Below are 26,015 nucleotides of genomic sequence, written 5' to 3'. Positions count from 1 at the left end.
TTTTATTCATAATCAGAATTCACTTTATTGGTACAGCTGCATGTACTATGATTTTGTTTTGGCAGTTTTTGTGAATTCACAGTCAACATAGAACATAAGTCAGAGAAAAACAGTCATATTCTGAATGGGTTTGGCAAGCTGAACAAACATTCAATTTTGTCTAACATACGTCACACTTCAGACAGAGTAAAAAGGGTTATACTGGTTAAAAAGCAGAGATTTTACCTTTTTGTCACAGAGAAGCAGCGACATGTGACACTCTGATAAGGTAAAAATGATTCCTCCAGCACACAGTGAGCTATCCCAGCATGCACAGGGACACAGAGGAGTTTGTATTATAAAACCAAAACCCTGGACAGAGGGGTTCAGTGAATGAGGAGGTGAAGCTGTACAGGAGGGTCAGTCCATCAGAGGAGACTCTGTAGAAGGACAGAGTACCAGCCGCCCAGTCCAGATACACTCCTACTCTGCGGGAGCCTGAGGGCTTTATGGGTATGACAGTCTGTTTATTATTGTGCCAGACAGAGTATCTGTCAGGAGAGCAGAACAGCATCCATGACTTGTCATTGCCTCCAAGCCAACAGTCAACACTATTTCCTTTCCTCCTGATTCCTTTATAAGTCACTGCTATCCGGGCGTCATTTCCACTCCACTCAGCCTCCCAGTAACAGCGACCAGTCAGACTCTCTCTGCACAGAACTTGGCTCCAGCAGTCAAATCTCTCTGGATGATCAGGATATGGCTGCTTTGCCCCCAATGTCACCTTCCTGTTCCCCTCTGACAGAGACAGCTCTCTGTTTGCTGTGTTGGGGTCCAGCGTCAGCTGGCAGGAGTCTGTAGGCAAGAGGAAGAGCGATTAATCCCATCACGAAGCCCAGCATCTCCATCATTATCACTGTCACACCTCACACACTCACTAACACAGAACTTGCTCCAATACACACATTTTATTCCCAATATACTCATGTAGCCGCCCGAGTCTGCGGCGCTCCGGCTGCCCCCTGCGCTGTGAGACACGCCGCGCTGAGAGACTCGCTGGGGACCAAACTGCACTTTAGCCTGCGCTCTATTATTCTGTACGATACACAAAATATAAAAACGAAGCAGGAATTCAAGTATGTGAAATACCTCAGGAAATGTCGGACGCCCGCGCGACGCCGGCGGGAAGACGCACCAAAATGATGCGCGTGTTAAACTAATAGGCGTAATTACAGGTAGATAAAATTACAAACAGCATTTATCAAACATGTTAACCATAAAATTATACGACACAGATTACCACTAAAAGTGAGCTTGTATTTACGTCACAATATGAACTTCTTTCAAACCACTTTGGACCAGTGGCGTAGGCAGAAATTGTATTTTGGCCATTGAAAAAGTGAGCGGGCCTATATTTTTTCCTAGCAACCATAACAACCAATTAGGCCTAAAGAAAATATATTCATATAAACCTGATTTTATTCGGCAATGAATAAATAAATCAGGTTTATATGAATATATATTTTTTAATACATTTGAATAATAAAAATAAACTAAAAATGTATTTTGATCAAACTTGCCTGGGTGGGCCAGGGAGTAATGTGGGCGGGCCAGTGCCGCCCTGGCCCATTACTGGCTATGCGCCTGCTTTGGACACACACCTCTCTCCAGCAGCGAGCCGACGCGATGCTCCCAACGCGGACGCGGACGCATCTAGGCTGGTTCTCCGCTGTTGCAACTATATATTTAAAGTTGTTTGTTCGTTTAATTATAATATATTATTTATGTTTGTTGATTTAATATGCATAATTATTTTGTTTCTGATTAGACTGAATTGTATTTGATGATAACATAATACAATATGGTTGAACATCATTACCCATGATACCATGCAAATACCAGCATGCAAGAGTTTTTTTTGTAGAATAATAAAGGAGAGACCATTTGAGTTGTCCGTGGTTTTATGCTGGCTAACTTGAAAACGAAGAATACAATAGTAAATTTGGTGCCGAAACCCGGGAAGTTAGTCAACAAACGTCGAAATGGAAACGGATGAACAAATGGGTAGATTAATTAGGAAACGTAGAGCAATACGAGGGGCTACAACGAGACTTCTGCAGTGTATCGACACGGAGGTTAACCAAGAAAATGCTGATGTTGGACGTTTGAGTGAGTTAATAGCGAACTTGTCTGTTAAACAAGAAGCACTGATGGATTTGGATAAAGAAATTGAACAAAGAACTGCCACGGAAGATTTGGAAGGAGAAATCATGAACGCGGAGGAATATAAGGAACGAGTTATTACGATGAAGACGCGTGCAGAAAGAGTGATCCGGAATGTTCAAGAGAACGTGAGTAGCCTAAGGGAGCGCGAGGCAGGGAGATTGCCAAGCCAGAAATCAGTAAAGTTACCTAAATTGACGATTCAACGATTTAGTGGCGATTTAAGTTTATGGAGAGATTTTTGGAATCAATTTGAGACGGCAATACATAAAAATGAGACGCTATGCAAAACTGAAAAGTTTACGTATTTAAAATCGTACCTTACCGGCGCTGCAGCCAAAACAGTGACTGGACTAATGTTATCAGACAGCAACTACGACCATGCACTAGAGATTTTACAAAAGAGATATGGAAGGAAAGACCTTATAGTGAATGCTCATATGACAAAGTTGCTGAATCTTAAACCGGTGAAGAAATCATCTGACATTGCTGCTTTAAGACAGCTCTATGATGAATGTGAGATACAGATACGTAGTTTGGAGTCACTAGGGGTTGTGTCAGAGACTTATGGCAGTCTGCTCTGCCCAGTCCTGCTGCAGCTAATACCCGAGGACATAGCTCTCCTGTATAATAGACAAAGATGTTTGAGTGAAGAATGGCAAGTCTCAGAGGTGATGAAATTTCTACAAAATGAGATCCTGAGCAGGGAGAGAACAACGCAGTTGTTAAGAGGCAATATAGAGAAAGATAGTCATAGCCTCCATACACCATTTAAAAGGACTGATGCAACTACTGAGTTAAAACATAAAAGGAGTCCGTCATCAGCTGCTGCTTTGCACACTGCTAGCCAGAGGACACTAAATTGTGTATTTTGTGATGGTGTAGAGCACAAACCAGAACTTTGTCCTAACTACAATGTAGCTGATCGAAGAGAAAAACTTAAAAGGATGGGAAGATGTTTCGTGTGTCTTGGACCGAGGCACATAGCAAGAAACTGTAGGTTTAAGGACACCTCATGTGACCAGTGCGGAAAGAGACATCACAGTGCTGTATGTGGAACCCATGAAAGGTCTACACCACTCACCAGTGACAAATTAGAAGATGTGGTCTCTTCATTTGCTACACATTCAATGAAGGTGAAACCAAGGAACCAGAATACAGTGCTGCTACAGACTGCCCAGGCTCATGCAGTAGGTCCAGGTGGACGGAGATTAGTACGCTGCCTGCTAGATGGAGGAAGTCAAAGGAGTTTTGTGTGTGAAAAGCAGGCAAGAGCTCTGAAGCTACCTGTTATAAGACAAGAGACCTTCGCTCTTCATACATTTGCCACCGCTGCACCTGTAACAACGAAACGCAATACTGTAAAGGTAATTCTGGAGAACATTTGGGACAAGGGACAGAAAATAGAAATTGAAGCAATTGAAATACCACAAGTGTGCACTGCTGTGATGAAGGTTCCAGGAGACCGCATTCAGCATGAATTGAAAGGAAGAGGTCTACAGTTGGCCGATGTAACTGAAGATGGCGTTGCTGAGGTCGAACTGTCAGTGTTAATAGGGGCAGACTATTACTGGAGCACGGTGTCAGGCCGCGTAGAAAGACTTACTGGCTCGCTGGTCGCTCTTGAGAGTGTATTTGGATGGTGTGTGCAGGGACCAATGACAATGTCAAGCGTTAATGAAGCAGCATGTATGCATATTCATGTGGAAGAGGAAAGACTGATCTCAAGCCAGCTGAAAGCCTTTTGGGAGATAGAATCTCTTGGCATCACAAGACTGGACCCTGGTGATCCAGAAGAGGAGAAGGCACTTCAGAGGTTTGAGGAAACAGCACAGTTTAAGAATGGGCGATATGAAGTGGAGTTGCCATGGCGGCATGAGAAACCAGAACTCCCTGACAACTACAGAATCGCAAGAAAAAGATTTGAAGGACTGAAACGGAGGTTGCGGTCAGATGCAGTCATCTTCCAGAGATACAGTGAAGTAATAGAGGATTATCTTCAACAGGGCATTGCTGAAGAAGTGAACCAGGGTGAGTGTTTAACATCACCTGTCGAATACTACTTACCTCACCATGCTGTGGTACGAGAGGATAAGATGACAACAAAGCTAAGAGTGGTGTTTGACGCCTCTTCGCATGAAGAAGGCTGTCCCTCTCTAAATAACTGTCTGTCTACTGGTCCGAACCTAAATCCAGATCTGCTTGGCATATTGATCAGATTCCGACTGCATGAAATTGCATTTATGGCCGACATTAAGCAAGCCTTTTTGCAGATCTCTCTTGCAGAAAGGGACAGAGATGCGGTGAGGTTTTTGTGGTTCACTGCTACCCCGAAGGAAGATGTTGATGAGAAGCTGCGCGTGTTGAGGATGACCAGAGTGGTGTTTGGAGTGTCATCGAGTCCATTCTTGTTAGCAGCTACAGTGAGAAAGCATCTTCGGCAGTATGAAGAACAGCCTCATATTGCCCAGCTTATTAAAGAGTCATTATATGTTGATGATTTTATTGCCAGTGTTGGTGACGTCGAAGAGGCAGTCTCTGTGACAACCAGAGCAAAGGAAATCATGTCTGCTGCTGGCATGAACCTGTGTAAGTGGATGACTAACTCTACAGCACTGAAGGAAAGGTGGAAGCAGACACCTATTGGCCAAGCTGAAGAACCAGAGGCCCATGGAACAGTGCTCAAGGTACTTGGTTTAGTGTGGAGGACCCAAACTGACGACTTTGTGTTTGATCTAAGACCTCTGTTGAAAAAACCAATGAGGAAGAGCACCAAAAGGAGTGTTCTTCAGCACTCAGCCAGCATCTTTGATCCCATAGGGTTTTTAACCCCTTTCACCATAAGAGTTAAATGTCTGCTGCAAGAGATGTGGGAAAGAGGGCTTGACTGGGATGAAGAACTTCCACCTGATCTGAACCAACAATGGATTAGCTGGTGTTCTGAGCTCCCAGTGATTCACCAAATATCTATACCACGCTGGTATGGAGAAAGAGTGGAGCAGAGTGGCAGTGCATCTAGACTCCATGTGTTCTGTGACGCCAGTGAAAAGGCGTACAGTGCTGTCGCCTACTTACAGTTGGAGCAGAAAGACAGAAAGCTGGCTGCTAGACTGGTTGCATCCAAATCCAGAGTTGCTCCTTTGAAGAAGCTGTCATTGCCGCGTTTGGAGCTAATGGGAGCACTGATAGGAGCCCGGCTGGGAAGAAACTTGATAAATCTGCTTAAAATGGAAACCTATCAACTTTACATGTGGACAGACTCAATGATCGTACTACACTGGATTCACAGCTCAGCACATAAGTGGAAACAGTTTGTTGCCAACCGAGTGACAGAAATTCAATCCCTGACGGACCCTGCATCATGGTCTCACTGTAAGGGTAAAGAGAACCCAGCTGATCTCCCCACCCGTGGCCAGACTGTGGTGAACCTGAGTCGGAGTCACCTGTGGTGGAGAGGGCCTGAGTTTCTGGTCTTATCTGAACCTGAGAAAGAGTCTGATGACTATTCAGTGGAAAATGACATGGTCAGAGAAGAGCTGGAAGTAAGTGAATATGTAACAGTACAGCTAAGCAGTGAAGAGCATGAAGCAACGAATCCAGTATTAGACCTACAAAAACACAGTAAGCTGGTGACAGTATTGCGAATAACAGCCTGGATAAGAAGATTTGCAGACAACACACGCTTGACCACAAAAAGGAAAGGAGAACTGACCGCAGAAGAATTGTTTGAGGCAGAAAAGTTCTGGATGAAGTTGACGCAACGACAAGGCTTTGCAAATGAAGTGTCACTTTTGGAAACTGGGACGGCTTTAAACAAAGATTCAAAGATTAGAGAGTTAAGGCCGTTCTTGGATGAGGATGGATTGTTGTGTGTTGGAGGCAGGTTGCAGCAATCCGACTTCAGCTTCAGGCAACAGCACCCATGGATCTTGCCTGCGAAAGGCAAATATTGTGAACTGTTAGTTCAGCACAACCATGAACACCTGATGCATGCAGGTGTGCGAGACACTCTGGTTCAATTAAGAGAAAGACACTGGATATTGCGAGGGAGACAGATGGTGAAAAGTGTTCTATCGCGGTGTAATGTCTGCAGAAGATTCAAGGCGAAGCCTGTACAACAGGTTACTGCTCCATTGCCTCGTGACAGAATTACAGAATCTCCTCCATTTGAAATCACTGGTTTGGATTTTGCTGGGCCACTGTTTGTCAAGAGCGGCAGCACCCTTGACAAGGCCTATGTTGCATTATTCACTTGTGCAGTGACCAGAGCAGTACATTTAGAGCTCGTCTCCAGTCAAACAACAGAACATTTCCTGTTAGCTCTGAAAAGATTTGTCGCTAGAAGGGGACTATGCAAGGTCATTTATTCAGATAATGCAAAAACCTTCAAACGAGCTGACAGAGATCTGAAAGAGCTATGGCAAGGAATTAAAGAGCAGCAACTTTTAGAACATTTCTCAAAAAGGGGTATACATTGGCGATTCATCGCTGAAAGAGCTGCCTGGTGGGGTGGTTTCTGGGAAAGGCTAGTTAGATCAGTGAAAAGCTGCCTGAGAAAGGTTCTAGGACGTGCTTCCCTGAACTTTGAAGAGCTTACCACCATTCTGACAGAGGTAGAAGCCATCCTAAACTCCAGACCACTTACATTTGTCAGCAATGACCTGGATGAACCACAGCCACTGACGCCAGCCCATTTTCTTGTGGGAAAAAGACTTACCTCTTTACCACCAAAGCAGTTTACGGCTGACTCTGAGAATGCCAATCTGAACAGAGAAAAGATTACAAAGAGATGGCGGTACCGGCAACGGCTCCTTACAATTTTCTGGAACAGCTGGCGAAAGGATTACCTGTTGAGCCTAAAGTCAGCCCATTGTTCCAACACATTGCAACCTACTTTGTTAAAGGTGGGAGATATTGTCCTCCTTGGGAATGACAACGTGCCAAGACAGACTTGGAAGCTAGGAAGAGTGGAGGACCTGTTTCCTGGTCGTGATGGGAAAGTTCGGTCCTGTGCAGTCCGCACATCGTCTGGAACCTTACTGAGAAGACCAGTTCAATTGTTATATAATTTGGAGATTTAAATGATGAACTAAGGGTTCATCGGGGGGGAGTCTGTTGCAACTATATATTTAAAGTTGTTTGTTCGTTTAATTATAATATATTATTTATGTTTGTTGATTTAATATGCATAATTATTTTGTTTCTGATTAGACTGAATTGTATTTGATGATAACATAATACAATATGGTTGAACATCATTACCCATGATACCATGCAAATACCAGCATGCAAGAGTTTTTTTTGTAGAATAATAAAGGAGAGACCATTTGAGTTGTCCGTGGTTTTATGCTGGCTAACTTGAAAACGAAGAATACAATATCCGCAAAGCGCAACACTCGCGTATCTGCACCGCGCATGCGTACACGGAAACGTTCATACAGTAGTTCTCCGGTCAAGCTGTGTACTTTGCTCTTGCCATATTTAAGTATTATTATTAGTAAATTACTATTCTGATATTCCCTGCACACGTACCACAGCAGTGAGGTCTGTGTATATTTCCCTACGTTTTACAAATTCTTATTTTTCCCCCTCCACCACCCCCCCTCTGCGGAGGACAGCTTTATTTCTATTTAAACATTTATTTATTTATCTATCTATTTATTAATTTGTTTTAATTTACTTCCTCATACTTCCTCAAGAGAAGGAGAGGGAGCGAGGGGGGGGGGGGGGGGGGAAGGAGAAGAAGGGGGATAGAGAGAGAGGGAGAGAGAGAGAAACACAAGAAAAAGAAAAAACTGAATCTGTACGAATCACATCGAAAATCAAACGTTAAATGTTATTGAACAGCACAAACACCCAGCATTACAACACATGCCCAGAAGCAACAGCCGATCAAGACAGCGCGCGTTCATGAGCACCTGTGTGCACACCTGTGTGTGTCAGTGCGCTGGTGTTCATAAGGTTTCTCCATGTAAATATCTAGTAGTGTGTGTGGGGAGCCACAGCCCCGCCCCCCCAGGACATGAAGCTGACATGGAGGAGACCCGGGCCCCAGACACCCAGAAAAGGGCAGAGGATAGTTCCGGCGGGGGGGGTGGGGTCATCCGGCAGCCACATCGCAGGAGCCCCAGGGGGCCGCAGGCTCCGCCGACAGCCGGCCACACCAGGGCAGACCGGAGCCCGGGTCCAGAGATCCAAGGGCCCCTCCACCCCCCAGCCAGGCCCCGCCAGGCAACCGCCGAGAGTGAGCCAGCACACACCAGAGCATCCAACCCCGGACATCGAGAACCACCAACGCATCGGCAGCCGGAGGCCCCATCCACCGGCAGGGAGTGTGGCGGGGGGGAATAGAGCCTGAGATGTTATTCCAGGTGGAGTCTAAGACCCAACCTGACACATGTGTATAGACAAACAGGCGCACACATACACAAGCATGCTTGTGTACGTTTTACAAATTCAAAGCGCCAGTTCACAGGGCTGCCAACTTTGATCAACTGACTGGCGTGAGATTTTCAATTCGGAACAAGGCTGCACACACATGCATACGCATTTATATGTATGTAGCAGTTTTATCACCTTGTATATTGCCTGTAGGGTTTGCAAACTACCGTGCTTCATCTGTGCAGCTACATGAGGATAACGCGACGCATGTGCAAGGTGCAGTACCACCAGAAATTGGGGTGGCAGTATGGTCACGTTTTGTCACGGGACATTGTCTTTACATACGGTACAGATAGTATTAAAGTAGCATCTTATTTTTTAAGAATGAGTGACCAGAAGAACTGTATATTTTCAGAGGCAAGAAAGAAAATATTCCAAACACTATTTTGTCCTTCTGTGTACAGCGGCTTCAAAATTTAATGCCAGTATAAGTTTGTAAGAAAACAGTGTCATATGTACAAAGTACAATGGAATTTTAACTTGAAATTCTTACTTGCCTACTTTCATAAGTAGCGTTATTTTTCAATACAGTTCCATCCATCCATCCATCCATCCATCCATCCATTTTGTGCCACTTATCTAATCTAATATATATATATATAACATATATATAACATTTAATGTAGTTTATATTATATATCATCTCTCAGGGTATAAATTATATATAATCTCTCAGGGTATATATAATATATAATCTATAATGTAGTATATATTATATATAATCTCTCAGGGTATATATAATATATAATCTCTGGGTCTGCCCCGGGGCCTCCTCCCAGTTGGACATGCCCTGAAACACCTGAAATCCGAGATCCAGTTGCAGAGAGTGGTGTTCAAGCTAAACCCCCTCAGTTCCACAATCAGCCTTTGAGGGACATATTGAAGTCCATGAATAACATTCTAACATATGTGATTCTCTTATCCAAATGTGTCAGGGAAAGGTGACGGGCAGAGGCTATGGTGTCCCCAGTAGACCTGTTGGACCAGTATGCAGATTGGAGATGGTCTAGAGAGGTAGGAAGATTGGTCTTTATGTCTGCCATGACCAGCCGTTCGAAGCGCTTCATGATGATTGACATGAGTGCTATGGAGCAGTAGTCATTCAGGCCTGTCACTGATGGCTTCTTCAGCACTGGGACGATGGTGGTTGATTTGAAGCATGCTGGGACAGACGACTGGCTTAAAGAGGTGTTGAAAATGTCTGTGAGGACACCAGTCAGGTGGTCAGTGCATTCTCTCAGCACATGGCTAGGTATGTTGTCAGGTCCTGCAGCTTTGTGTGGGTTGACTCTGGATAGAGTACTCCTCACATCAGCTGTGGACAGACAGAGTAACTTGTCGTCGGCTCCTTATTCTGTACATCAGAGTCTGCAAAAAAGTTGTTTAGCTCTTCTGGAAGGGAGACATCACTACCACTGATGTGTGGGTTGGGCTTGTAGATCGTGATTGGCTGAATGCCCTGCCATATGCGGCGTGTGTCTTTGGTGTAATTAAAGTGTTCATTGATCCTCTGTGCATGTGCCTGATTGGGTATCCTCATATAGCTCGGGACAGGTTGCCTCTGGACGTCCTGAGGGCAGCCTTGTCTTTAGGTCTTAAAGCTACATTTCTGATTCTTAGCTGTGTGAGCACTTCCCTCATCATCCAGGGCTTTTGGTCGGCTCTCGTGGTCATCGATCACAGAGTTTATATACTCCTCCAGGTTAATGGCATAACCATTTATAGCAGCCTCCTTAAAAATGTCCCAGTCAGTAGATTCAAAACAGTCTTGGAGAGCTGAGACGGCACCAGCTGGCCACACTCTTACTGACTGGTTTGTTGAGCTTCAGCAGGGATTTATACGCAGGAACCATGATCACAGTGACATGGTCTGAGTAGCCGAGGTGAGGGGGGGAAGCGCCTTGTAGGTCACAAACGTTGTACAGACATTGTCCAGACAGATTCTGTCTCTAGCTGGGATGTTCATATATTGGGAGAATTTGGGGGAAACTCGCTTCAGATTTGCCTGATTGAAGTCTAAAGCAATAATAAAAAAGACTCTGGTAATTCATTGTTACTGTTTTATATGTATACTTAAAACAACTTAAAATACACTGCATTCATTCCCTATGTATTAATTACTCGATGTGTGCTATCCCTCCTTGGTAGGCTCTTCAAAGCAAGAGTAGTAACAGAGTAGGTGACCTCACTGCCCTCGAATTTAGAAAAGACTGCATAAGGTGCCTCTCCAGAATTGTTAAGAAAGTGCAAGAAAAGAGCCCTTTGAAATAAGAACATAAGAACATAAGAAATTTACAAACGAGAGGAGGCCATTCGGCCCATCAAGCTCGTTTGGGGAGAACTTAACTAATAACTCAGAGTTGTTAAAATCTTATCTAGCTCTGATTTAAAGGAAGCCATGGTTTTAGCTTCCACTACACTAGCAGGAAGACTATTCCATATTCTAACTACACGCTGTGTAAAGAAGTGCTTCCTCAAATTTGTTTTAAAATGTTCTCCTGCTAATTTCCACTTATGGCCACGAGTTCTAGTATTTAGACTAATATTGAAATAGTCATTTGGCTGAACAGCATCCAGACCCGTTAGAATCTTATAGACCTGAATCATATCCCCCCTTAGTCTCCTTTGCTCAAGGCTAAACAGATTCAGTTCCGCTAACCTCTCCTCATAAGACATTCCTCTAAGACCAGGAATCATTCTCGTAGCTCTTCGTTGCACCTTTTCTAAGGCAGCAATGTCCTTCTTGAGGTATGGTGACCAAACCTGCACACAGTATTCTAGGTGGGGTCTTACCAAGGAATTATATAAGTGTAACATCACCTCCCTTGACTTAAACTCCACACATCTAGAGATATAACCCAACATTCTGTTCGCCTTTTTTATTGCTTCCCCACACTGGCGAGAGTGGGACATGGAAGCATCAACATACATATCGAGATCTTTCTCGTAATCAGCTACCTTTATTTCAGTGGAACCCATAAAATATCTGTACTTTATATTTCTGCTCCCGGCATGGATTATCTTGCATTTATCTGTGTTAAATTTCATCTGCCAAGTATCAGCCCATTCGCTAATTAAATCCAGATCCCGTTGAAGCCTCTCTGCTGCTAGATTAGTATCTGCTACCCCGCCCACCTTGGTGTCGTCTGCAAATTTAACCAGTTTACTGTATGTATTTGTGTCAATATCATTAATGTAAATTAAGAACAATAGTGGTCCTAAAAATGAACCCTGCGGTACCCCACTATGAACGGAGGCCCACTGTGACATTGTGCCTCTAATAACTACTCGCTGCTTCCTGTCAGTTAGCCAGTTTTTGATCCAAGCTTCCACAGTTCCTAAAATCGCTGCAGCTTTAAGCTTTAGCAAGAGCCGTTTGTGGGGGACAACATCAAAGGCCTTCTGGAAATCTAAGTAAATCACATTATAGGCCTTTTTCTGATCAATTTCACTTGTAGCTTCCTCAAAGAACTCAAGTAGGTTCGTTAAGCAGGATCTACCTCTCTTAAATCCATGTTGGCTATCCTTTATGATGTTATTTGCATCTAGGTAATCTACCATTTTCACTTGAATTATAGCTTCCATTATTTTTCCAGTAATGCTAGTTAAACTGATTGGCCTATAGTTTGCTGGATTACTTCTATCCCCTTTTTTGAATATGGGTGTTATATTAACATGCTTCCAATCTGATGATACCACACCCGCAGATAACGATTTCTGGAATATTAAAGTTAAAGGTTGGCTAATAATATCCCTCATCTCTTTTAAGACTATAGGTAAGATGCCATCAGGCCCCTGCGATTTATTTATTTTGAGTTTAGCTATATAGGCTTAGTATCACATCAACCTCAGTTATACATATTACCCCACTGTCAGGCAGATTGCATGTTTGGAGCCTCCATCATGAGCAGAGACCCAAAATGGTGCAAGGGAAAGATGAAGTCTCTAGTTCAAAGATTTCTGCAGGACAAGCAATTGACAGAAGGGATTTCTGCTGGTAGGAATCAAAATAAAGGTTATGCACAGCTATTTATGCATGAACTACATACAAGCACAGGTAAAACTACCTGCTCAGCATTTCTGCCTGACGCCCCTCCGATGGTGCCGCTTGGCCGGCTGCAGGGTCGTCAGCCGGGAGCCTCCCTTCACAGATGTTTCGCTCCTTTAATCCCGGAACATCTCAGGGTGGTGGAGCAGCGAAAGGGACGTTTCCCTGACACTCCCTGCAGCCTTCCCTAAGATCCCTCTCTCCCCCACGCCTTGTCCTTCCTTGGACCCAGAGCCAGAAGCTCCCTTACTCTGCCTCATGAGCTAGATCTTGCATTGCTCTCCTCTTCCTGTGGCCTGTGAGACCAAAGGTTTTCAGGAGCCGCTGCATGGATGTTCCAAAAAAGCCGCTGCACCCGACTTCCACCGGGAATGTAAGAGCCCTCCAGCCGGCTTGAGAGCATGCAGCAGCCAAGTCTGCACACCTCTCTCTCTTCCTCTCATAGGCAGCCTCCATCTCCTTCTCCCATAGGACGGTCAGCTCCACCAGAATGACTACTTTGGCGGGTGCTGACCAGAGCACTATGTCAGGGCGAAGGGGTGAACTGGTGATCTGCACTGGAAATATCAGCCGGCGACCTAAATCCTCTCTACCCCCGGGGACAAGAGGGTGACCCCTGCATTGGTGCTGCACTGTGCTACTCCCCCTTGCCTAACGAACTGGATACATCCCTGGGATGATGGGATGCTGGCACAGTTTACCTCCCGCCTCCGTGTCTCCAGCAGCTCAGCCAGCTTGCACAGGACTTTGTCGTGCCGTCATCTATATCTGCCCTGTGCCAGTGCTGCCTTGCAGCTGCAAAGGATGTGCTTGAGGCCTGGGTTTGGGGACCAGCAGAGGTAGCAGGGGTCTTCTGAGCCATAGCAGGTGTAAAGGTTACGGGGCCTGAGCTCCTCATATCTGCCCAGGTAATGGTCCTGCTGGTCACAGCTTCCCAGGTGGATCATTTGCCGTGCTGTTGTTGGCTCACTGCTGTAACTTTGTAGTGCTCCTCACCCATTTTGGTTACCTTGGAGATGATGAGATCTTTCCTCTCCTTCTTGTTGGCTTTAGACCATCTTAGTGCTGGTGTTTCCCATCCTAATCCAGCTCTGCCAGGCTGCCCACAATCTCCTGGTGTTTCAGCCTCTCTGTGGCTATATCCACCGCTTGTGCTACATTCCACTTTCCGTATTTCGGATAGACGGGTCTGGCGAATCTCTTAGCTCAAATAGCAGTCTCACCTTCTCCTTCTTGTAGCCCAGGCTGATTGACTGAAGTGGGACTGTAGCATATTTTTGCCAAAGAGTGCTGCATTGGAGAGGCAGTGGGGAAGGCTGAGCCATTTCCTGATGCAATTGTTGGCCTTTGCTTCCAGTTTCAGGACTGTTGTCATGGTGATCTCGCACAGCTTCAGTGGCCACATTAAGCGTTTGTTCAAGGTGAACTGGTTGCACAAAAGCTTGAATTTTCCGGGCAGACAGCACTGATTGACCTTGTGAAGGCCGTCCATGAGTTGAGTTGTAACGGCTGAGGCCATATGCTTGTCGGAAAGATCCGCCGTATTTAGCCTTCCGAGGTTTCGCACTGCTTCTTCCACTACCAGGGGAATCCTTTCGCCATCCACGGTGAAAAACATGTTGTCATTCCTAACCCCTTTCTGGATTGAGAGGCTGTAGGACTTTGTGGGCTTGATTTTCATGCGGACCCATGCTAGCGATTCCTCCAGCCTTTTTAGGAGTCTTGCTGTGCATGCTTCTGTTTGGAGGAGCGTGGCGACATCATCCATGTAACTCCGTATGGGCAGGAGTCTTTGGCCTGTTTGGGGCTTTGCCCCTCCAACCATTTGTCTCCCACCTATCAGGATAATCTCGAAAGCAGATGTAAAGAGGATGGAAGAGATGGATCATCCCATTGCTATTTCCTTCTCCAGCTGGTGCCAGGCAGTTGTGATGTCCCAGGTTGTGTAGCAAACATATAGGCTATTGAAGTAGTTTGCTATCAGCTTCTGGATACTTGATGGTACATGGAAAAACTCCAGGGCGAAGGTGATGAGCTGGTGGGGAACTGAGCTGAAGGCGTTTGCGAGGTCTAACCAGACGACATGCAGGTCCGACTTGCTGTGCCTGGCTCTCTGGGTTTGTTCCCAAATCATCGTAGCGTGTTCCACGCAGCCAGGGAACCCTGGGACGCCTGCCTTCTGGAAACCAGTATCGATGTAATTGTTGACTAGGAGGAAGTTGGTCAGGCATGTAGCCAGGATTGAGAAGAAGATTTTCCCCTCCACATTTAGCAGGGCAATGCCTCTGAACTGGCTGAGGTTTTTGGACTCCTTTTCCTTTGGGATGAAGGTGGTAACTGGGATGCTGGAAGTACGCACACTATGCTGCAGTGCGGCGGGAGTAGGGGCCAAAAGTCGTACTAGGTGGAATTGGCGCACAGAAAGAAAATTTGATGTTGTGGACAGGAAACGGGAGCCCAATGAACACAATGTGGACTTACAAATCTCTTTGTTCGTATGTCTGAAAGTCCGTAAGTTGAAAGTTCATAAGTAGAGGAACGTCTGTAAATCCAGCATAACGGAATACATATGAACCTTTGCTCTTACTTTCACCTATATTTATTTTTGAAACTGGTGGAAATGCAAGCAGGTTCTCAAAAGGAAGCAAATGAAAATATATAGAGCTCCTCAGCTGTGGAACGGTCTTCCACCGGATATGCAGGTTTCAGGCTCACTTTCAATATTCAAGTCTAGACTAAAAACACACCTGTTTAGTTTAGCTTATAGGGACACTAGTTCTAGCTCTAGCTAGCTTCTCACTCCCAGTTAGACCTATAGTGTGAGGTGTAGAGCTGGGTGGGGATCGGTGCCATTGGCTTTGGATAAACTGAATTGACAGTGCTGTCACTCTAGCTTCACAATCGCTTGTGGGACTGGAGTGCTGACATTTCAGGGACTCCCCATGCCTGCATTCCCACCTGCCTCTCCCTCCTACTTATGCTGCCATAGCCATATCTGCTGGAGCTTGCACATTGCACTTCATATTGCACTCATCTAACTTTTAGCACTGCCTATAGTCTCCCTTACTTTGACTAATTGCATTTATTTCCACCACCTTCTCCTGGGGGGTGCTGCCTGGAGCCCTCAATCTATCAAGATGTCCAGGCACCGGCTTGTCATCTCCCCCCTGCTCCCCGTTTGTGTTTCAGATTTAACTGTATTTGAGTCTCCCTGCCGGCCCCTGGAGGATGGGCTCCCCCTTTGAGTCTGGTCCCTCCCAAGGTTTCTTCCTTCTAGGGAGTTTTTCCTTGCCACTGTCGCCTATGGCTTACACACTGGGGGCTTTGGGTGGGGATGCTGTAAAGCACTTTGGGACAATGTAATGTTGTGATAATGCGCTATACAAAAATAAATTTGTTGTTGTTGTTGTTGTTGTTGAAAACCAGCCCAGTACCGGCTCCGTGTTGGTGGAAATGAGGCATCACTACAGTGTTCCCAGGTCCAGCCCAAGGTCTGCTTAAAATCTGCCCAATGGAAGCTGAAACTTGCCCAATATGTGAAATCCCAGTATACTGTATCTCAAAAAAATAAACCAGTTTGTTGCATCCTTATCATATTCAAATACTGACTCCTGTCTTCTGCAATCCCCCCCCCCCTTGTGAAACTGAACAGGTAAGAAGTGTGCGCACATACATTAACACGTAGGTCCTCTCTCTGTATAAACACACTGGGTTAGAGGGCGAGTGCCACCTTCTGTATTTATGTTCGGGTGAGTAAGCCTAGTGTAGTCTGGGTTTTTCTGTTCTATCTTTGGTTTTTGTTATAATCTTAACAGGGTAGGGAAGAGGTGTTATGTAAGGAATAATTGACGACGGGCCGTTGAATTATTAGAAAAATAATGCATTATTTTTCTAATAATTCAACGGTCCGGAGTCAATTATTCCGCTTATACTACGGTTGCCACATCTCAAGACATCGATCAGATTATATATTTCAAGGGATTCGTCCGGTTATTCTACTTAAATCGCTATTGTGAGTAGGATTATTTCTTCCGCATCTCATCCAACGACTCTTTTGCTAGTTCCAAAACGTCATTAGCTGTTGTTTTTTTGGTGTTTTCTTCGTGTTTTTCTCCCTCGAGTATGTCTAGCTGTTCTTCGCTGATCGTTTTATGTCTTTTGTTGTTGCTGGCTGCCTTTGATGTCCGCTTCCGTTTATGTTGTTTTTCATCTGGACTGTCTAATACTGCTGCAGCCCAGTTGTTGAAAGTTTCATATTCACCGTAAATATTAAAATTTACTTTTGGAAAATCGTCTGTCATGTTGTTGTTTTTGTTAGTCCTGTGTGCTGTATAGGTACTGTATGCTAATTTCCGTTATTACAGTTAACTATGCGAAGTGATATGGAACTGTAATGCGGTCAAGAGAGCTGCCTGGAACTACGTTCGCCGTGCGTTTCCCTGAAAATAATTGCACACCTCAGAACGTTCGTCAGCCAATCAGATTCAAGCATTCAACGGTCCCGTAGTATAAGTTTTGTTAATTTCTTTCCTTTGACGCGTCCATATTCTTTTCCCTGGGTCTGGCCCATCCTCCTGTGTTCCCAGCACCCAAATCCCTGTATTGCTTCAGTCAGAAAGACTGAAAGCTATTGCTCACCATGAAACCATGACACTGAAATCTACTAGTACTAGCTGGACATCTTGGTGTAATTCTGGACTCAGACCTAAATATCAACAGTCACATAAAGACAATTACAAAATCAGCCTCCAACACCCATAAAAACACAGCAAGAATTAAAGGATTTCTCTCTAAACCAGATACAGAAAAGCTTGTTCATGTGTTTATTTTCTGAAGGCTAGACTATTGTAATGGTGTCTTCACAGGTCTTGGTAATAAATCAGTCAGACAGCTGCAGCTCATCCAGAATGCTGCCACCAGAGTCCTCACTAACACCAAGGAAGTAGAGCATATTACACAGGTCCTTAAATCACTGCACTGGCTTCCTCTGCATCACAGGATTGATTTTAAAATATTATTACTTGTGTACAAGGCACTAAATGGCACTAATTTCCTTGAACGTTGTGAAGCATCCAGACCCCTGAGGGCATCTGGGAAAGGTTTACTCAGTGTCCCAGAATGAAGACCAAGCAGGTGAAGCAGCTTTTACTCTCTGTGCTCCCTGTCTGTGGAACAAGCTTCCTGAAGACCTGAGGTCTGCTAACACTGTCAGCTCATTACAATCAGGGCTTAAAACGTTACTGTTTGCTGCAGCTTTTCAATAAATTAAATCAGCAGGAGTTTAGTCATACGCTGCCTCTACAATGTAACTTTTTTTTTTTGACTGTTTGTTTTTTTTTTGTTTTGGCTTTTACACTTTTTAAAATTGTCTTTTAAAAATTGACAGTGAACCTTCTTGTAAGTCCCACACCACAGTTCTGAAGTACCAAAAAAGTACCCCAGCTGCGATGGTACTTTGGGTACTGGAGCATTTGGTACTGGTACTCGACCGGAAGTCAATGGAAAAGGGAAAGTGTCAAGGACTCAGACAGCTTGGGCACGAAGTCAAGGCATGGTGCAGGCAGGAACAGAAATGTGGACGACCCACTTGCCGCTCACAGGAACAGAAGGGGTTTATTAACGAAAACAGAAAACACTAGGAGTACTACAAAATAAATGGACCGCAAAGGGTCAAAACTAAAGGGGAAAAACAAAGTCTAACTACAAATATGGCAGAGAAACAAGGGGCAGGTAGGCAGGCAGGCAGGGTACAAATAAAAGAACATTCAAAGTCAGTAACATACATCAAACAATGAACCACTAAGGAACTGAACTGAGGCAGGGACTTACTAAACAGGAACTAAACAGGGAAACTAAGAACTGACAAAGAAACAAGACCGGTAAAACACAACTAAGGTACAAAGCAAGAAACCAAAACTGAATACAAATCACAGGACTAAACTGAAACAAATGAAACACTAGAAACAAAATATGATAACAGAGGAGGCAGAATTCCAACACACAACAGTTGACCCTTATGCAAAAGAAGTATATTTAAGCGTACTGTACGTATAATTTTTCTAAACTAAAAATTAGTATACTCTCAATAAACTTCTTATGTACTTAAATGAGATATACTAAACAAAGTCTGACTTAAGTATACCTGGCATAAACTGACATTTATTGAGAAAAGTCTAGCTTATATGTAACATGTATTTTATCTTTAATTTTGGCATTCAAAACAATATTTGTTCATTTTGAGTGACTAAGAAAAAAAACTCTCTAAGTATGTTTTGCAAATTTTTATTAGTGTAATCTAAATGTAGTCATATCGCCACTGTGCTAACTAAATAAATACACTTAAAATATATACTTCAATAAACTAAAAGTGGACCAATTTAGTCCCAAGAAGTATACTTAATAAAATGAACTTTAAGTATACTTTGTTTTTGGTAAGGGGAGCCATGTGGCCGACAGGGAGCAGGGGAAAACACAAAGACTGACAACAGGAGGGACGGGATGAGCAGTGACACCTGCTGGTCAAACGGGGAAGGGACACAAAAGGCTGGGACAACAGGAGCTGACCCTGACAGGAAAGTACCAAAAGTACCGTACCTGGTGCAGTGGAAAAGCCCCTGAATAAATTTGCTTTGCTTTGCAATTAGATTAAAAGGTTACTGACATAAACAGCTCATGTAAATGTGAAAGACCAGGAGGCAGCAGGAGAGAGAAAGAGAAGCTCATCTAGCAGGAGAAAACGAAACACAATAAAACACACTCCACCTCATACAGGGAGAGAGAAGCGTGTGTGTGAACAGACTCACATTGTAAGAATTCCGCTCTGGTCCTGGGCACTAATACCGGTAGGATGGTGTCTTTGATAACTAGAAGGAGACAGAGAGAAACAGGGATGTGAGTAAAAGGAATTTACTTGCGAGAGATGGACTTCACTCACTGTGGAGACAGCAGCAACAGGGGGACAATAACAGGCATTTTAACAAACTGCAAATCATGGGAGTTACACATAATACAGATTCTTGTTTCTACAATGTAGAAGAAACATGATTCCTGTGATCTGGGTTTTGCAGCCAGTAGAATATGAAGCTCTTTCGCCAGTTATCACAAAGATTCAAACTTACTGAAAACAAACTGACTTGGTCACACAAATGTGAGGCTGACTGTACTGCAAACTCTCTCTGCATGGTCTACATCAGGGGTGGCCAGTCTTACCCGCAAAGTGCCAGTGTGTATGCAGGTCTTTGGGATAACCTTTAGGTCAGCTGTTCGACCCCAGGTATGAGGACTCTTCAGCCAATCAGTCCTCTAATTAGTAATCCAGCAAAAGCCCGCAGACAGCAGCCCTTTCTGGGTAAGATTGGCCACCCCTGGTCTATATTAACATGAACAGACTAGAAAATGTATTAACCTGAATGATGGATCTCTGCCATTTTCTTTCTGCAAACATTCTCCAGTTGATCTTTCAGTTCAGAAACCTCCTTCCTTAAATTCCCAAAATCAGATCTTGGACTGACAGAGATTCTGGGTCCAAATCCAGCTTCAGGGGTGACAGGAAGACCCTGGAACATCTACAGACACACAGTCTAATTAAACAGCTTCATCAAAACAAATCTGTATTGTAATCTAATTAATTAACAGGACCATTAACATCTGACAAATGACAGACTAGCTGAAATACAAATGAGAACATGCATCCATTTGAATACTCTGGTTTTCTTATTGTCAAAGTAGCTGTTCTGTTACCTGGAGGAAATGGATGTGATCCTCTGTGTGTGAAAGCTGCTCCAGCTCAGAGTGTCTCCTCTTCAGTTCATCAATCTCCTGCTTCAGTCTCTCCATGTCTCCTTCAGCCTGACTCACTGCAGCCTTCTCCTGATCTCTGATCAGCTTTGTCACCTCAGAGCGTCTTCTCTCAATGGAGCGGATCATCTCAGTGAAGATCCTCTCGCTGTCCTCCACTGCTGACTGTGCTGAGCTCTGTTGGTAACACAGGTAGCAGAGGACAGTAAATTACAATTGGCCCCTTTTGAGACTCCAGAGAGCCTCATTGTACAATAGTAATGTTAGCTGACAGGAGGTATAAAAACAGCACAGGGCTGGGGTTTGGAGCGTCACGATGCTGGATGCCTCAGGTACTGAAACCCAGCCAGCACTGACTGGAAATGATCACTCATTAAGCTCATACACTGTCAGCTGCAGGGATTTGGCAGAGACTGGTGGCTGTATGGAGCAGGTTGGTTGTCACCATTAGGTCTCAGTTTAATAGGTGACTTTCTTGGTGTTTATTTGCATTATGCTGGGTTGAGAAAAGTTGCATTTTTCTCAAATGGGCCTTTTATGGTACTTTTCTAAATAAATAAGCTACTACTGCTGCAACACTTGGTTAAACTCTGTTATCTAGCAACTTTGTCCAATTAAATCTCTGACCCAGAATAACCCACAGCAGCATTACTTTGATTAATACTCATAAGTCTATAAATCTGCAATCTGTTGAATCTGAAAGAATTAATATGATCACAAGCCAGCTATTCTCTTCTCCTCAGGTTCATACTCACTGTGATTGAGGCCACAGCCTCTCTCAGCTCCTGCAGCTCCTTCTCTCTCATCTGAATTCTCTGCTGAAATTCCCTCTGAGTTTCACCCATTAGTTTCTACAGATAGGAAACAAGATGAAAAAACAAGTTTGTTTCATTAGCTGGGATCATATTCATTAATCATCCAGTCCAGGGTGGACCCCAGCCTTGGGCCCTATGCTGCCTGGGAAAGGATCCAGGCGCTCTCTGTGACCCTGACCTGGATTACCGGTTAGGAGATGGATGGATGGATGGATGGATAGATGGATGGATATTCTTAAATGTCTTATTGACTGTAGGTAGGATAAACTGACCATAGACCCTTTGGTCCTGTTTCCATCTGGTATTAACATGCATCCTGGGTGATCCAATCACAAGTGGGCAGCGCTAATTACAGATGTGAAGGCACCCAGGACACATTGAAGATGCATTGAGATCCGATCACTCAACCCACATTGGGAGGTGGTCTGGGCCGCATATGGCCACATTCTTATAGCAATGTGAAGGCGAATGTGTCCTGGGCTGCATTGCAGGACCGGCTACTCAACTGACGTCCTATTTGATTTATGTCAGATCGCATGTCAGTTGATAATGGGCCACTGTGTAGTAAACTGCACTGTGAACAACAATAATGCATCTTTTCTCCTGCGACACTAAAAACTCTGAATCTGCTGGGAATTCGGACCGTCGAATTGGAGCAACATTGAAATGTTGTCTTTGTATTTTTTAACCTCATATTTTTGCACGTGAATTCAGACCATCGAATTTCCGATGCATATTTCCAATGCATAAATATTCAATGTTAGAATTTCAGTGGCATATAAAATTCAGATTCTGATGACACAGATTTACTTCTATAAGTTTCAGTACAAATTTAATCAGAACTTTTTAAATGTGCATTTTCTGTTAATTTTTCTTTCATTTTACCAAACCAGACTTGCTCTGAGTATTTTCATAGCAATTATACTCACATGTGTTAAGACAAAAGTCATTTTTATTTAAAATAAATTTTATCATTTATATAAGAACACTTCTGGCCTGACCTGTATCTCTGTCCTTCCTGCAGCAGCTGAGACTGTATCATGGCCTCTGTGTTCATCCATCATACAGAGATAACAGATACACTGCTGGTCGGTACGGCAGTAGACCTCCAGGGGTTTGTCATGCTGGGAACAGACCTTGTCCTGCAGACGTCCAGTGGCATCAGTCAGCTTGTGCTTCTTAAAAGCTGGAGACTCATAGTGAGGCTGGAGGTGAGTTTCACAGTAAGAGGCCAGACACACCAGGCAGGACTTGACAGCTTTGTGTTTTCTCCCAGTACAGAAATCACACTCCACATCTCCAGGTCCAGCATAATGGTCAGCAGGAGTAGCTGCTTGTAGTCCAGTCTTCTTCAGTTTCTCCACCACTTCAGCCAGTATGGTGTTTCTGCCCAGAACAGGTCTGGGTACGAAGGTCTGTCTACACTGGGGGCAGCTGTAAACTCCAGCATGATCCTCCTGATTCCAGCAGCTCTTAATGCAGCTCATACAGTAACTGTGTCCACAGGGAACAGTCACTGGATCCTTCAGTAGATCCAGACATATTGGACAGCTGAACTGGTTCTCATCCAGTGTGGAACTGGCTTCGGCCATTTTACCAGGAACACTGATAGGATTCAGTTTCGTTTTCTCTCACAGTCGTCTGTGTGTGAGAGTGGGAGGAACTTCCTGCTTCTCAGGCTGCAGTAGGTGTGGTTTTGGACTGAGGCCAGACTGAGAAGAGCAGACTGGGCAAACACTGGAGTTTGAATGTTTGCGTAAAATCAAACATCAGATTAACTACAGTATAGAGACACACACACAGTTCAGACTAGATAATCTGCCTGAAGTTAAGCTGGTTAAGGCTTGGCCAGTACTTGGATAGGAGACCAACTAAGAAAGTTAGGTCACTGCTGAAGAGGTGTTAGTGTGGCCAACAAATTAGCTCAACCTGTGGTCTGTGTGGATCCCAGTGCAGTGATGGGGACACTGTGCTGTATAAATGGTGAGTTCTTTGGATGAGATATAAAACTGAGGTCCTGACTCTCTGAGGTCACATGGCAAAAAAATTGCCCACTATGGCCCTGTGCAATCTGCTCTTTTAATCCTCCCCTATATCAAATTTTCTTTCCTACCCCTTCACCACCTTAGTTACTGTCTGGTTTGCGTACTGGTGCAGAATGGCTGCTGTCACATCATTCTGGTGGGGGCTACACAGTGGTGGTGATTGAAGTGGCTTCCCGTTGCTTCTGTGAAATGCTTCATTCATTCATAACTGTTATTGACATTGTTTTCCCCCAAACAAGCTATATAACTACTTTGATTTTATAGAAAGAAAATAGGTAGAAAGGTATAAGGGAGCAGTTCTATTGGATGAATTTATCTGTCTGTTTAGAAGCTTGTCTGTTTATTCTCCACATGAAGCAATTGTACTGCAGAAACTTGAAGCTGTCATGTGGTTTCAGGTGTAACATGCACATATGTGCAATTATCGATAAACTGTGTCTGGCTTAGACAGAACAAGCTTTGATAACTATTATATATCAATGTACAGTTTTTTTTACATTGTTCACTATAATATAAATTAATATAAAGATAATATCTATCTATCTATCTATATCTATCTATCTATCTATCTATCTATCTAGTCTGTCTGAGTCCCTGTGTCCCTGATGAAATTACGAGTCCCTGTGTCCTTCATAATATGTTGAGTCACTGTGCCCCTGATGAAATGCTGAGTCACCAAGGCCAAATTGAAATGCCTTGTCACTGTGTCCCTAATTAAAGACAATGTCACGGTGACCCTGATAAAATACTGGAATCACACTTGGAATCACACATTGAAATGTCTTGTCCAAATCTGTGCTGTCCACTAAAATGGTCTTTTATGCCCAAAGAAAGACATTTTCCCCTTTATTTTAATTTTTTTTGGGGGGGATCATAAAGCTCACAGACAGTTATCATCAGAACAAACATGGTCATGTGATACAGGCAGTTGCTATGACCATGAGGAACTGCAGGAATGTAAACAGCTTGGGATTTGACCCTACAACCTCCCAGACATGGGCATGGAATTGCAGTGCTGACGTTTCAGAGACTCCCCATGCCTGCATTCCCACCTCCCTTCTATACTTATGCTGCCATAGTCTTATCTGCCAGAGCTTACATACTGCACTCATCTAACCATTTGTACTGCCTCTAGTCTCCCCTACCTTGGCTAATCACTCATTTTATTTCCCCAACTCCTCCTGAGGTGTGCTGCCTGGAGACCCCAAATTATCAAGGTATTCTGCCTACCCTGCTGCCGTCAACGTCTCCACTACCAGTGGCATCCTTCCAGCCTGCTTGGCCTTCATCCTGTCATGCCTCCCCTGTACGCCCTTCTGTCTGTCATGCCTTCCCTGTACGCCCTTCTGTCTGTCATGCCTTCCCTGTACGCCCTTCTGCCTGTCATGCCTTCCCTGTATGCCCTTCTGCCTATGATGCCTTCCCTGTACGCCCTTCTGCCTGTCATGCCTTCCCTGTACGCCCTTCTGCCTGTGATGCCTTCCCTGTACGCCCTTCTGCCTGTCATGCCTTCCCTGTATGCCCTTCTGCCTGTGATGCCTTCCCTGTATGCCCTTCTGCCTGTGATGCCTTCCCTGTACGCCCTTCTGTCTGTGATGCCTTCCCTGTACGCCCTTCTGCCTGTGATGCCTTCCCTGTATGCCCTTCTGCCTGTGATGCCTTCCCTGTACGCCCTTCTGTCTGTGATGCCTTCCCTGTACGCCCTTCTGTCTGTGATGCCTTCCCTGTACGCCCTTCTGCCTGTGATGCCTTCCCTGTATGCCCTTCTGCCTGTGATGCCTTCCCTGTACGCCCTTCTGCCTGTGATGCCTTCCCTGTATGCCCTTCTGCCTATGATGCCTTCCCTGTACGCCCTTCTGCCTGTCATGCCTTCCCTGTACGCCCTTCTGCCTGTCATGCCTTCCCTGTATGCCCTTCTGCCTGTGATGCCTTCCCTGTACACCCTTCCGCCTGTGATGCCTTCCCTGTACGCCCTTCTGCCTGTCATGCCTTCCCTGTATGCCCTTCTGCCTGTCATGCCTTCCCTGTACACCCTTCCGCCTGTGATGCCTTCCCTGTACGCCCTTCTGCCTGTCATACCTTCCCTGTATGCCCTTCTGCCTATGATGCCTTCCCTGTACGCCCTTCTGCCTGTCATGCCTTCCCTGTACGCCCTTCTGCCTGTCATGCCTTCCCTGTATGCCCTTCTGCCTGTGATGCCTTCCCTGTATGCCCTTCTGCCTGTGATGCCTTCCCTGTACGCCCTTCTGTCTGTGATGCCTTCCCTGTACGCCCTTCTGCCTGTGATGCCTTCCCTGTACACCCTTCCGCCTGTGATGCCTTCCCTGTATGCCCTTCTGCCTGTCATACCTTCCCTGTATGCCCTTCTGCCTGTGATGCCTTCCCTGTATGCCCTTCTGCCTGTCATGCCTTCCCTGTATGCCCTGCTGCTGTACCACTGTTCATCCTGCCATCTGAAGCAGCACCAGCACCTGCCTGCCCCCCCTCCCCGCCGCTTCGAGACTCAAATGTTAAAATTGTGAACTGTGAATTAGGCCATCTTGTTCATTTGACTTCCTCTGCTGCCCCCTGGAGGATGGGCTCCCCCTCTGAATCTATTTCCTCCCAAGGTTTCTTCCTTCTAGGGAGTTTTTCCTTGCCACTGTCACCTTTGGCTTGCTCGCTGGG

At 44.8% G+C, this 26,015-nt stretch overlaps 1 protein-coding gene across 1 annotated transcript; it reads right to left on the bottom strand.

Annotated features, from left to right (window-relative positions):
• On the bottom strand, window positions 1-22,901 carry LOC140588918 (tripartite motif-containing protein 16-like). Its single transcript, XM_072711578.1, has 6 exons — window positions 22,293-22,901; window positions 21,244-21,318; window positions 20,432-20,665; window positions 20,097-20,256; window positions 19,495-19,554; window positions 1-834 (listed from the first exon to the last, which is right to left on the bottom strand). The coding sequence occupies exons 1-6, from the start codon at window positions 22,893-22,895 to the stop codon at window positions 299-301; spliced, it is 1,668 nt and encodes a 555-aa protein (XP_072567679.1). The 5' UTR covers window positions 22,896-22,901; the 3' UTR covers window positions 1-298.
• Between the last annotated feature and the right edge of the window lie 3,114 nt (window positions 22,902-26,015).

This window comes from Paramormyrops kingsleyae, chromosome 4 (genome assembly GCF_048594095.1).
Source record: "Paramormyrops kingsleyae isolate MSU_618 chromosome 4, PKINGS_0.4, whole genome shotgun sequence".
Classification (NCBI taxonomy): Eukaryota; Metazoa; Chordata; class Actinopteri; order Osteoglossiformes; family Mormyridae; genus Paramormyrops; species Paramormyrops kingsleyae.
This window is presented reverse-complemented; position numbering and strand designations above follow the sequence as displayed.